Raw genomic sequence first — 14317 nt, forward strand, 5'->3', positions numbered from 1 at the left:
TGGGCCCGCTGCGCACGGGACTGCGGAGCGAGGCTGCCTCCTGACAGCACCTCTCGGGGAACGGGGTTCGGCGGAGAAATGGACCCGCTCCGTCCCCGTATTTGGGCGAGGAAGCAGCTGCTAACGTTACTGAGCAACGACGCCTTATGAGTCCCCGCCCCTCCGCGGGACGCCCCGGCTCTCGCTTTGTGATTGGCTGGTCCCCGGTCTTCTGTTTCCATGGTGACAGCGCGCGGCTCCGAGCAGGAGAGCCGCTGCCTGGCGCCGGCCCGAAAGCGCCATGAACAGGAAGAAGCTGCAGAAGCTCGCAGAGTCGCTGTGCCGGACCGCGAAGCACTGTGAGTGCGGGGCACGGCCCCCCCGGGCCTGCTGCGGCCCACGCCCCGGGCTCCCGCAGCAGTTCCCAGCCCCGTCCCAGCAAGATCCACGTCCCCCCCCAACAACCGCTTCACCCCCCCAGCACCTCCTCTGCACCCCCCTCCCCATGGATCTAGATCCCTAATGCCTATCCCATCCCCAGGTGTTCCCCTGCAGCCCCGATGGCTCCAGCCCCCTAATGCCCAGCCCGGCCCCAGGCGTCCCCCTGCAGCCCCGATGGCTCCAGCCCCCTAATGCCCAGCCCGGCCCCAGGCGTCCCCCTCCAGCCCCCTAATGCCCAGCCCGGCCCCAGGCGTCCCCCTGCAGCCCCGATGGCTCCAGCCCCCTAATGCCCAGCCCGGCCCCAGACGTCCCCCTGCAGCCCCCATGGCTCCAGCCCCCTAATGCCCAGCCCGGCCCCAGGCGTCCCCCTGCAGCCCCGATGGCTCCAGCCCCCTAATGCCCAGCCCGGCCCCAGGCGTCCCCCTGCAGCCCCGATGGCTCCAGCCCCCTAATGCCCAGCCCGGCCCCAGGCGTCCCCCTGCAGCCCCGATGGCTCCAGCCCCCTAATGCCCAGCCCGGCCCCAGGCGTCCCCCTGCAGCCCCGATGGCTCCAGCCCCCTAATGCCCAGCCCGGCCCCAGGCGTCCCCCTGCAGCCCCGATGGCTCCAGCCCCCTAATGCCCAGCCCGGCCCCAGGGGTCCCCCTGCAGCCCCGATGGCTCCAGCCCCCTAATGCCCAGCCCGGCCCCAGGGGTCCCCCTGCAGCCCCGATGGCTCCAGCCCCCTAATGCCCAGCCCGGCCCCAGGCGTCCCCCTGCAGCCCCGATGGCTCCAGCCCCCTAATGCCCAGCCCGGCCCCAGGCGTCCCCCTCCAGCCCCCTAATGCCCAGCCTGGCCCCAGGCGTCCCCCTGCAGCCCCGATGGCTCCAGCCCCCTAATGCCCAGCCCGGCCCCAGGCGTCCCCCTGCAGCCCCGATGGCTCCAGCCCCCTAATGCCCAGCCCGGCCCCAGGCGTCCCCCTGCAGCCCCGATGGCTCCAGCCCCCTAATGCCCAGCCCGGCCCCAGACGTCCCCCTGCAGCCCCCATGGCTCCAGCCCCCTAATGCCCAGCCCGGCCCCAGACGTCCCCCTGCAGCCCCCATGGCTCCAGCCCCCTAATGCCCAGCCCGGCCCCAGATGTCCCCCTGCAGCCCCCATGGCTCCAGCCCCCTAATGCCCAGCCCGGCCCCAGACGTCCCCCTGCAGCCCCCATGGCTCCAGCCCCTAATCCCCAGCCCGGCCCCAGACGTCCCCCTGAAGCCCCCATGGATCCAGCCCCCTAATGCCCAGCCCGGCCCCAGGCATTCCCCTGCAGCCCCCATGGCTCCAGCCCCCTAATGCCCATCCCATCCCCAGGTGTTCCCCTGCAGCCCCCATGGCTCCAGCCCCTAATCCCCAGCCCAGCCCCAGGCGTTCCCCTGCAGCCCCTATGGATCCAGCCACTAATGCCCAGCCCAGCCCAGCCCCAGGCATTCCCCTGCAGCCCCCATGGCTCCAGCCTCTAATCCCCAGCCCGGCCCCAGGCGTCCCCCTGCAGCCCCCATGGCTCCAGCCCCTAATCCCCAGCCCAGCCCCAGGCATTCCCCTGCAGCCCCCATGGCTCCAGCCCCCTAATGCCCATCCCATCCCCAGGTGTTCCCCTGCAGCCCCCATGGCTCCAGCCCCCTAATGCCCATCCCATCCCCAGGTGTTCCCCTGCAGCCCCCATGGCTCCAGCCCCTAATCCCCAGCCCGGCCCCAGGCGTTCCCCTGCAGCCCCCATGGATCCAGCCACTAATGCCCAGCCCAGCCCAGCCCCAGGCATTCCCCTGCAGCCCCCATGGCTCCAGCCCCCTAATGCCCATCCCATCCCCAGGTGTTCCCCTGCAGCCCCCATGGCTCCAGCCCCTAATCCCCAGCCCAGCCCCAGGTGTTCCCCTGCAGCCCCCAGGGATCCAGCCCCTAGTGACCACCCCGCCCCAGGCATTCCTCTGCATCTCCCCCATCCCCATGGAAACAACCCCCAGGAATTCACCTGCAATTCTCCATTGTCGTGGAACTAGTGCCCTCAAAACTCTTCCAGCTCCCTTAGAAAACCCATGTCGGTCCCCTTACAAAATCAGCCCTACTGGATCCCACTCACCCCTTATGTGTCTGCCACACAGTATGTTGTATATTCACTCTGCATCTCTATTAAGTTCTTACACTGTTGTAGGCCTTTCAAAATTTGGGCTCTGAAATTAAGATGTGGAACATACCAGTCTCTATATGTTGTAAAGACCTGGCCAGTGTGTAACATGGCCTGTTACAAGATGGAGTCATAACTAATTAGTTTGTAAAGGCCTTGCTAAAAGCTAATTGGGAATCTCCTTTAGCTTGAGTAGGAAGATGTGAGGTCTACTTTAGCTATCACAGTGAAATCAATATAGGGAACAGTACAATGAAAACCATGAAGCTCTTGTTGGTCACACATTTGTTATATTATTTAAGAAAAGGATGGGTAGCTGAGAGAAAGGGGAGAGGGCTAGAAGGTGCTTATCTCTTTCTTTTAAGCCTATATGAAGCTATATACGGACACAAGTTTTTAAGGTATATTGAAAACAAGTGTCCTATTGTTTTCTTGTGACCTGAAGTCACGGGAATGGAAATGGCTTTGGAGCTGATGAGTTGGTGGTTCAGTCTGATGCTGAAGAGACCAATTTCAAATGTGGAACAGTTAAAAGAAAAAAGTACCAAAGTATTATGAATCCTGATTTTAAAAGCCTTTACATAGCATTTCTCTAGCTTTATTAGCGATATTTCTAAATATAGTGGCAGACTGAAACAATAGTCTTCTTGTCACTTCTCATCTTGATAGCATTACAGAGTTTAAAACCCACTGAAAATTAATAAAATGATAGTATCCTCTTTTACATAGAGCTGAGCTAGTGTTCCCTCTTCTTCTGGAAAAAACTGTCTAACATCTCATGCCTCCTCAGGAAAGGGGCTTCTGTCCTTGAGAGGTATTTACTTTATATTTTGTTGGTTTTTTAAAATTTGTTAAAGGTTTATTATAATGTTAAGTTTGCAGCTTCTCCTTAGTTTTGAATGGAACTTAATATTATAACCTTTATTATAACTTTTTTTTATTTCACAGTCAATAAAATTGAAGTGGAATGTCTCATAAAGCTCTTCCACACCCTGGTGGTTGAACCCAGTGATCGGCATGGCATCATTGGCTTAGATCGTAACACGTTCAGAAACATTCTGCATGTCACATTTGGGATGACAGATGACATGATTATGGACCGAGGTGAGACTAATTGATTAAAAAAGGCTGTATTTTCTGTAAAAGACACCTAGGGCAACAGCTTCCAAACTGGTCTGTGAAGCACATGCTAGTGGTCCACGGAATGTTCCCAGTTCACATGATGCTGGCTTCTCGTTCTTGATGCTCTACAAGAGCATTGCAGAGAAGAGCCTTGATGCTTGTAAAGGTAGCTGGAAACAAGGAGGAGGAGCTGCATGTATGTTAATTAACATCCCCCCAAACAAAAATCCTACCAAAACAAGACACTCCACTGTACGCCATTCTCCCCATGGAGATGAGAAAACAGATGACAGATATTAGTCATATTGCTTAATGCACTACTAGAAGGTGCTCAGATACTATGGTGATGAGTGCAGTATAAGAACCTATACAGAATAGATTTCAGAGTAACAGCCGTGTTAGTCTGTATTCGCAAAAAGAAAAGGAGTACTTGTGGCACCTTAGAGACTAACCAATTTATTTGAGCATGAGCTTTCGTGAGCTGTAGCTCACGAAAGCTCATGCTCAAATAAATTGGTTAGTCTCTAAGGTGCCACAAGTACTCCTTTTCTTTATACAGAATAGAATAGTTGCTGTAGTTGCCACAAGGATGTTGCACAATTGCAAGTGGGATTGTGAATGGCGGGTGAAGTGATGTGTGTGATTTGAAATGGAGGAGTCCAAAAGACAATTTATTAAAATATAATCCAAACTATGGAAAAAATTGACAATTTCTTGCTTAGAGCAGAAGACAGACATTTCCTATGAAAAAGCCATTGATTGACACATCTGCACCAAGTATGATCTCTCACCCATGTGTGATGTTTTCTTCCAGAACCGGGTCACTGTGTTTTCCCCGCCTCAATGAGAGAGAGATTTGCTGGTGCTAAACTATGTATCAGCTTCCTGACACCCACATTCAGTTAGCCACCCAAACAAACTCCTCAGGACTCTACCAGTCCTTACTTTGCCTTGCAGGTTAACATTTGGTATGTGATGTTCCAAGAATATGATATGGAGAGTGTACATATAAAAGGGAAATAAAATATGGTGGCATATGCTCTGTCCAGGGTTCTGACCCACTGCATATGGGTCACTCAATGACTAACTCTCCTGTAGCTTTGTAAGGGAGGAGGTGAGATCCTAAGAGCATACCAAGTCAGAGGGCAAGGGGCTCTCTGGTATGTAGCAGTTAGTCTCAGCTGGCCTGACCAGTTCAGTGCACCCCACACACTGCAGTTATATTTATTTAAAAGGTGTCTTATCATTGGACAACTAGCAACTCACTGATCATTAATATTCTTGCATGATGTATGTACGGTTGACATGCAAAGAACAATACAGACATGCTGGAAATATGTGACTAAAATGTGTTTAAAGCAAGCATGTCAGAAAAGTTGATAAACAGGTTTTTCTTAGACAAAGATTTGTGAACTCCCCCGTCTGTCTTGCAAGACATGGACAATGGGGAAATATCAGCAAAGCAATAAACAAAGCAATCAGATCACAAGCAGAAGGGAAGACATCATTTGCACTGTAAAAATTGCAGCAGGAAACACTGCATGGGAATTCACCAGAATGGAATACTTTCATCAAGATGGTGTTGCCCCCACATCACACCCTCCCAGAGCAGACAAGAGACTGAATCCCCAAGCAGACCTTCCTGGCTCTTGACACTAGGACATTGAACTTTGGGAGAATATAAGAAACTGGAAAAAGACTTTGCTTTATCCTTCACCCGAGGAGGCAAAGTAAACCAGTGCTTTGGGCTCTTTGTTTGTTCCTGGCTAACATAGGTGCCGACACCATGGGTGCTCCAGGGTTGGAACACCCATAGAAAAAAATTAGCAGATGCTTAGCACCCACTGGCAGCCAGCTTCCTCTTTCCCCCCATTAACAGATCAGCTGTTCCACGCTGTGCAGGAGGTGCTGGGAGGGAGAGGGAGGAGAGGGGATGAGGCGTGCTCCAGGGAGGGGGCATAAAGAGGCAGGGTGGGGTGCGGCCTTGGGGGAAAGGGTGAAGTAGGGGCAAGGCTGGGGGCAGAACAAGGGCAGGAAGGGATGGGGCTTGGAGGAAGGGGTGGAGTGCACGTAGGGACTGGGGGGGCCAAGTACCCCCCAGGTAGAGAGGAAGTTGGTGCCTATGTTGGCTAAAGACTGGCCAGCCTTGCTGGAAGAATGACTGTGGTAAGACTCTAGTTTGTTAAATTAGATTATAGTCTTAGAAGTGTATTTTTACTTTTGTTTGTTTGTGACCATTTCTCTCCCGATTCCTTCTATCTGATATCACTTACATCTGGGTTCTATTGTTAGTAAACTTGTTTTACTTTTACAAAATCATTTCAGTGCTGAATATTAAACCAAAGGGTAAAATCCTCAGCTAATCTAGCAGGCTGGTGTGTATTCTGTCTCTGTGGAGGCAACAAATTTAGTAACCTCTGTGAGGATCCAGTGAGAGGGACGGGATACCACTATGGAGATGGTTCTGGGGAGACTCAGGACTGGAAGGTCTGTTGGTGTCACCCTGCAAGAAGTAACCAGTGTGGTGGCAGCCAGGATGAGGCCATTGTGCTGTCAACATGTTGCTGGTGTCAGGGCTCTGAACCAAAGCTGCACAGCACAGAAGCCCCCAGGGCTGCAGGGCAGGCAGTGACACAACCCCTTACTGATCTGAGCGAACCCCCGAAGTGTTACAACCAGCCTCCTCCCACTCAGAAGCATTTCCCTGCAGTCTTCAGCCCCTGTGACTGGACAGTCACAATAATTACCAGGTTCGCTACTCCTGAGTGACTAGTATACACCAACCAGCTTGTTTGATTCAACTCTGTGTCAGCTCCAATATAACACAGCACTGTAATCTATAGTGAAAACAAGTATAAGTTTATTAACAAAGGCTAAGATTTTAAGAGAGTGAGCAAAGGTAATAAGAACAACAGGTAACAAGTAAAACAAAAGTGTAATGCTTCTGCTAGACTAAAACTTAACTCTAACAAGCTAACCTTGTCTAAAGCAATTTTGCAACTCTGTCCTTTCATGAGGTTTCAACTGAGGTTGTTTGAGAAGTAGTGAGTTTGTCAGGCCAGACAGGAGTTGCTGTTATAGAACACCGAACCCTTGCCAGATGGTATTGAGGGCTTCTTCGGGCCACACCATGCCACAGGGCTGAAGGGAACGGTCGTGTGCTGGTACTCCTGCACAGAGAATATCTCCTTTGGTTTTAATGAAGGAAGGGTAATGAGTAAGCACTGCTGTGCTGAGGACAGCTCCCTCCACTGTTGTGTGTGGGAGGTTTAAGAATGGGGGTGTCGTGCAGCCACATGGCTGGCTCCCTCCCAGCTGCTGAAAATATGATGCTAGAAGAGGGCATTATGTTATCATATCCCTTCTCTGTAGTGAGCCACTATAGGGATGACACTAGGCAGGCATTACTGCCTATAGACTGTTCTTTTCCTGCAATGTGGGGGAAATACTAAGGAAATACTGTGTTAGAGTGGATACCCTGAGCAGGGGCACTGAGAGCAGATTGACATGGAGGTTTTGCTGAGCCAGCATAGATTTCTTTCCTTCACTGACAGATAGGAGTGATGAGGAAATATTAGTGCACAAAAATGTGCTTCCTTCCCCGACCCATGGGGTGGAAAGGTGGTGGTTTGGGGCTCTATTGCGCTGGCATGAATTCCCTCTGGCATATAGATGCCTAGAGGAGGGTACTGAGGAGACATTACTGAGAAAGTGCTGCAAAGCTGGGTCTGACTAACTTCCACACACACACAGTCGCTGGGGGTACGTATCTGAGGTGTTCCATCACTGGGTCTGATTCCCCCAGCAAGGAATACGGAAACGTCATCCTATGGACTGAATGAAATATTGGTCCAGTGGAAAAAATAGTACGTGAACATGTAATTAAAGAGTGTATCATAATGCATATACAAAAGGGGGGGCTGAATTAAGGTTGAACAGACAACCTTAATTCTGGCATTTCCTAATTTTGCAGCGCTGGATTCTACCTATGTAATTTTCTTTTCACATAATTTTCATGTGTGTAATATTTCACTGAAATGGTACAGGAGTATTGCTGTTGCTGTAACTAAGCTGCTTAAATACCACTGAGAATCTGGGCCTGACTTACTAATTGTACTAAAAGAATTTTTAAGATGAAAAGCAAAATACTAAGTATTTACAGGCTCCACTGATTGCAAAGTTACACACAGTAGCTTTGTTTCTTATCATAGGGAAGGGTGAAGAAATAAATATGCATATTGGTTCGTGCAAGATGGCAGAAAGTTGTTGGTGTTGAGTGTACAGGAAATAAAAGTGTGTTGGATTTTCTGGATGATTTCCTCCATGGCTGCCTAAGACAAAATATTATTGCTAAAGTCCTTCTATCTGCAAACGTGTTTTTAATGGTGGATCTCCTTCAGGCTTTTCTGGGATTTGTGCTACTTACTGGGGTGCATAAACCCAGCAAAGCAACGGGTCAGCTAGCAGAACAAAGTGGCTATTCCACCTGTGATAGCTTAGATCCCCCAATAGGAGTTTGGAGTGGAAGACCATCAGACCTGGATGCAAGATTCTTATAGTAATGGATGTTAAGGCTCATACAGTTTTCAAAAGAATAGTGGAAGAAGGGAATTTTTGCTAAAGTGAAGCAAATCAAAACACACAAACATCTTCACCCAAAAAATGTTCATATTTACACTAAATGAAAGAAACTATTGCCTTGTTTCATAGAATCATAGAAATGGAGAACTGGAAGGAACCAGAGTAGGTCATCTAGTCCAGTCCCCTGCACTGAGGGAGAACTAAGTATTTATTATTTAGACCATTACCTACAGGTGTTTATCTAACATGTTCTTAGAAACCTCCACTGACAGATATTCCACAACCTCCCTAGGTAATTTGTTCCAGTGCTTAACTACCTTTGCAGTTAGGAAGTTTTTCCTAATATCTTAACTAATTCTCTCTTGCTGCAATTTAAGCCCATTACTTCTTTTTCCTGTTCTCAAGGGGTAAGGAAGACAGTTTATCACCCTCTGCTTTATGACAACCTTTTAGGTATGTGAAGAGTATTACCATATCCCGCCGCCCTCAGTCTTCTCTTATCTAGACTAAACAAACTTAGTATTTTTAGTCTTCCTTCATAGATCATGTTTTCTAGATCTTTAATCATTTTTGTTGCTCTCCTCTGGACTTTCTCCAACTTGCCCACATCTATCCCAAAGTATGGTCCCCAGAACTGGATACAGTACTCCAGTTGAGGCCTTATCAGTGCTGAATAGAGTGGAATAATTACTTCTCGTGTGTTCTTACAACACTCCTGCTAATACATCGCAGAACGTTTGCTTTTTTTTTTTTTTGGCAACAGTATTACATTTTGACTCTTGATAGTTTGTGATCCACTATAACCCCCAGATCCTTTTTTGCAGTACTTTCCCCTAAGCAGTCATTTCCCATTTTATATTTGTGCAATTGATTATTCCTTCCTAATTATAGTATTTTGCATTTGTCCTTATTGAATTTCATGATATTTATTTCAGACCATTTCTTCAGTTTGTCAAAATCATTTTGAATTGTTTGGCTTTGCATTGCCCCCCTGTAAGTATTACATTTGCAATACATCTAGCCTTTCTTCTCTTTTCAGTGTTCCGTGCTTTTGACACAGATAATGACAGCTGTGTCAGTGTAATAGAATGGGTGGAAGGTTTATCAATATTTCTTCGGGGGACATTAGAAGAAAAGATGAAATGTAAGGTTTATATGTATGTCAATTTTTAGTAATAATTAAATTTATGAATATTTAAATCTACTTTTTAAATGTAACTAATACTAATTCTCTGCTGTTATATAATTCAGAGTAATTGAAGGGTTTTCCTTTGAACAATTTCATGCTCCTGAGTTGAGTCTCTCAAAGCTCGTTACTATTGGAATTTTATGTTTTCCACTTGTGGAAATTAGAGCCCACAGACATGAAAAAGTCTTTATGAAGATATTAAGACCAAGAATTAAAGACATTTAAAGGTCCAAACTGGAACATGTGAAATGCTGTTCACGAGGAGCCTCACAGGGACTAAGCCAGTGCAGAGAAGTCCAGAAGCCACTCTGTCCTAGACACTGGAGTAAAAGCCTAAAATGGTGAAATTGTTATTTTGAAGCATAGCCTTTAACCTAATCTTAAAATCGCTTTTAAGATCTTTTTAAAGAACTATTTAAAATTTCTGCATTCATTTTAAGCAAAAGCAATTGCTTGTTCGGATACAAGAGGTGGAAACAATGCCACTGGGTTGAGTCCTCCTAAGCTTGTTACAGTTGGACTTTTGTTTTTTCCATCCAAATCGGGCAGAGCTGGGAGTTGAATGTGGGCCTCCCACATTGCAGGCCAGTGCCCTAACCCCTGGGCTACAGAGTCACGCTAACTTCCCCACCCCCAGCCCTCCAAGAGTCAAACCTGGACCTGAGAAACCTTCCTGCCAAACCTGTCATTGAAACAGATATGTTTCCAAGACATGTTTCTCTTTCAGCAAAACAGCACTTTCTGACAGAAAAATGTTTCACTGAAAATATTTTGACCAGCTCAAGTATTGACAAATACAAGTAGGCTAAACCAGTTTGGAATAATATTTACAAATAGGAGGGTTGGGTGGGTATTTTGCTGACTGAAAACTTTTTCTTAATAGTGTAATTGGCAAAGGAAAGGACCAGAAAGTTTTAGCAGAAGTCAGGATTGGTTTAGAGTCATTTGTTCTTTAAGGCTGGGCTTGACATGGTTTGAAAGCCAAGATAAACTTGGAGCCACTTGACAATTAAGGAGAGATTTGCTGCTAGAAGGGGAAATGGGTGTGTGTGTGTGTGTGTGTGCTGTCAGTCTTCTCCATATCCATCTCTATCACAGGCCTTTCAACCTGCAACTTTCATACATGTTAGCTTTGGAGTTTTAAAAATATACCTTCTATCTTAGTCTAAACAAGGCCTGTGACCTGCAGCATCTCCTTCGCTGCCTTCACAGATGAATCTGGGCTCAGCTGCATTTGTGCTTGGCTTGTCCTTTGAACTGTTTCGTGCTCTGCCATGGAGTGATGTCAGGGGCTCCACAAATTCATTTCCCTCACATAATTCTAGAGAGAGAGCCATACTGAAGCCCAACACCAGATGCGACTGGACCTCAACATAATCACAATGCTGTAGGTACAGACCCCCAATATACTGAAACAATACCAATTTTTGTATCATCATCCAGAACACCCATAACACTGCAATACCTGGTCACCTTACTCAAGTGACTACTTTGAAATTAGATTAATCTGAGTAAAACCACTCTGTCTGACAAGCTCTCTGTTGGCTACCATCACAGTTTGTTGCTGAAATAGCAAAACTGCATTTTTAGACTTAAGGGGAGTAAGACTGTTACCAAACTTGCTAAGAAGTTCTATTTAAAAAATTAAGGGCTTTGAAAGAGAGAGGAAACAGTTTTTCACCACAGTTTAAACTAGCCAGCAATCTATGTGCCCAAGGAGGAAGGAACAGAGAAAAATAAAAAGGAAAGAAAATTTAAAAATACTCAGCATAAAATAGCTGTTTCTGGCTTGTTTGGAGCTTCTTGGTCTTAACCTTGCTTGGCTTTGTGGAATTCTGTTTAGCACTGTGACTATAGTATGATGCGGTCTATATTTTCATTGTGCATTGGGAAGGAATTTGTCAATTACTGATAGCTGTCTGACTCCACAATTGGGGCACATCAGTAGAACCAGGATTTCATCCTTTGTCTTAAGGAAGTCAGTAGCAAAATGCCTATTGACTTCAACAGGGGCAGGATTTTATCCAAAGGCAGAAACATATTTTTGCTCTTGTGAAAGTTAGGTATATCACTTGTATCTTGTACTGCAGTATCACAAGACTCATTGAGAGCAGTCACACATTGAGAGCAGCAAAGAGGAAGCAAATACAAGTATTTTTGTTGATTGATTAATATATAGTAAAAATAAACTACTTTTATAGTATTTCGAGATTCTCTCTCTGCATTAAAGGATCCCTGATTTGCAGTTTTTGAACTGATATAGCTCATGCTCAGATCTTCTAGCCCAACTTCTGAACTGGTTAGGGTTCATACTCTAATTGTAATGCACAGGTAACAATACCTCAGTAGTATGGATAATTGAGTCCGTTCTCTCCTATCTGCCTCTCACTCAGTTTCTTTCATACAGGCGTCAATTTACAAATTGTTTGGAAACAAACTTTCACCACACATTAAACATGTTTAGGGAATGGCAGGAGAAAGAGTATGAATAGAAGTCTTTCCCCCTCTCCTTCCAAACAAAAGGACTTGGTGAGTGGGACCAGGCAGGGGCTGGGGCTTGTTTCTCCCACAGGGCGCAGGGCTGGGATGGGGCAGTCCTGGTGATGCCAGCCCTGCATAGGACCTCCAGGAGTCTCTGAGCTGCGATCAGCTGTAGGGTGCCAGGGCTCAGGCTTCCACCCTGTGGATTGGTGGAATGGGGGGTATCCAGCCCCTGTTAAAGGGTAAAGGATTCTGCTGCCAACTTGACATCTAGTCATTTACAAAACAAGTTTAGATTCTACAGCTCCCCAGCCACTCACTCACACCTGAAACCCAAACTGCAACTTTAACAAACTGTATCCTCAACTTGAGGACCAAAAACTCACAACTTTCTTACAGCCTTCCTTTTAACCCAAATAATCACTCACTTTTGTAACTATTATTTAAAATCTGTCACTTACTATGCATTGCATATTTTTGTTTAATCTCTATTAGCTAATCTTCCTTTCAGCTAAAATATATATGAACGATCAGTACATTATAATTAACAATCAGCATAAAACATTTGTACATGGCAAATGCTTCTCTATACCTGAGCTACTCAGTATAAAATTGTCTTTACTTGTTCTAACACATAGCTCACAAGCAACTCTAATGATTTGGGAAATGTTGGTATGAAATTAAATTATATTTATCTTTTGAAAAGATTGTTTTGAGGTCTATGATCTGAATGGTGATGGATACATTTCAAGAGAGGAAATGTTTCATATGCTGAAGAACAGCCTGCTAAAACAACCATCAGAAGAAGATCCTGATGAGGGAATTAAGGACTTGGTAGAAATAACACTGAAGAAAATGGCAAGTACTAACCTAAATAGCAATTTATTTTAGTTAAGATGCACCTTTCTAATATCAATGAATTGATCTTCACAACAACTCCAGAAGGTAGGAAAATATTATCCCTACTTTACAAATGGAAACTGAGACATAAAGATACTAAGTGACTTGCCCTGGTCATACAGGAGGTCTAAGAAAGAGCCAAAAATATAACCCAGATCCCATGAATTCCAGTCCAGTGTCCTAACAACAAAACCACCCTTCCTTGCGCAGTTCATCACACTAATATATTTTCTCCTAATCAACTAAAGATAATTATTTTTAGACTTAGGAATATTTTTTTAAAAGTCCAGTAGACAAAATTCCAAGGTGTAGCTGATCCCTTCTATGAGAACATACGATTCTCAAACTTGCTCTGTATTTATTTCAATAAAAGGTGTCACCTACAATTTTATTCTTAACTAAAATTGTATGTTATCACTTGATTTTATTAGGTAAATCTTACTTCTCCAGTTTACTAATTCTGTTAAAGTACAGCCCCAAGGCTATTCATGTAAACTAAGGGCCTTATCAATGCGACTATTTTTGTGAGTAATGAATGCAGAATTGGATGCTAAAGTTGTAGCAACATTTCCAGTAACATAGACAAATTGTCATACCCTTTCTTTGCCATACGAGAAGTATAAATTGTTTAATATTCAAGTAATGTTGTGTGAGAGAACAATAGAATTTCCAACCTCTATCATTCAAAAATCAGGTCAGGCTCACAGAAATATGAAATTGGCTTAAAAATAATGAGATTTTTAAATGTAATTATAGGGTCTTCTTATTTGCTTTCTATGTTTTAAAACTTTAGGGTTAATTTTTTTCAAGCTTTTCTCCATAACTATGAGGTCTAAAAATGTACTTTTTAAAAAAGAATAAAAGCTGAGATTCTCACATACTAAGATGAGTTGAGGCTTTAAGAAAGACCCAAATATCACAAGACTCATGATAAAATCACAACAGTTGGCAACAATGGAGTAGTGTTAAGAATGTCAAGAACAATAGTTAAAAACTTTGTTGATATATTCTTCAAACTCCATCTATTTAACTGAGCCATAAACAACCATTGCGTGGCTGCCACAGCATTTTTAAAAAAACTTGTTTATTTCAGTTTATTGTAATGAGCTACTGAGTCAGACTATAAGATTCAGTCATTCACAAGAGTTACCAGTGTCTTATGTGAGTTCTGTTAATGAACCCTTAAGAGCTAGGTTTCAGAGTGGGAGCCGTGTTAGTCTGTATCAACAGAAAGAACAAGGAGGACTTGTGGCACCTTAGAGCCTAACAACTTTATCTGCGCATAGCTTTCATGGGCTAAAGCCCACTTCATCAGATGCATGCAGTAGAAAATACAGTAGGAAGATTATATGTGTATAACTGAGGGTGTATATATATCCAGAGAACATGAAAAAATGGGGGTTGCCATACCAACTCTTAACGAGACCAATCAATTAAGGTGGGCTATTTTCAGCAGGAGAAAAAAAAACTTGTAGTGAT

The 14317-nt window shown here is 45.4% G+C and overlaps 1 protein-coding gene across 2 annotated transcripts in view; it reads left to right on the forward strand.

Moving 5' to 3' along the window:
- Positions 1-14317, forward strand: part of CLXN (calaxin) — a 25700-nt gene continuing 11383 nt past the window's right edge. Inside the window, exons 1-4 of one of the 2 annotated variants that reach the window (XM_074945930.1) lie at positions 13-338; positions 3514-3669; positions 9308-9412; positions 12645-12796. In XM_074945930.1, the coding sequence (XP_074802031.1) occupies positions 281-338; positions 3514-3669; positions 9308-9412; positions 12645-12796 (471 nt within the window). In that variant the 5' untranslated portion in view covers positions 13-280. Of the gene's footprint in view, positions 339-3513; positions 3670-9307; positions 9413-12644; positions 12797-14317 lie in introns of both variants that reach the window. The other variant, XM_074945931.1, reaches the window with a different exon arrangement.

This window comes from Natator depressus, chromosome 2 (genome assembly GCF_965152275.1).
Source record: "Natator depressus isolate rNatDep1 chromosome 2, rNatDep2.hap1, whole genome shotgun sequence".
Classification (NCBI taxonomy): Eukaryota; Metazoa; Chordata; order Testudines; family Cheloniidae; genus Natator; species Natator depressus.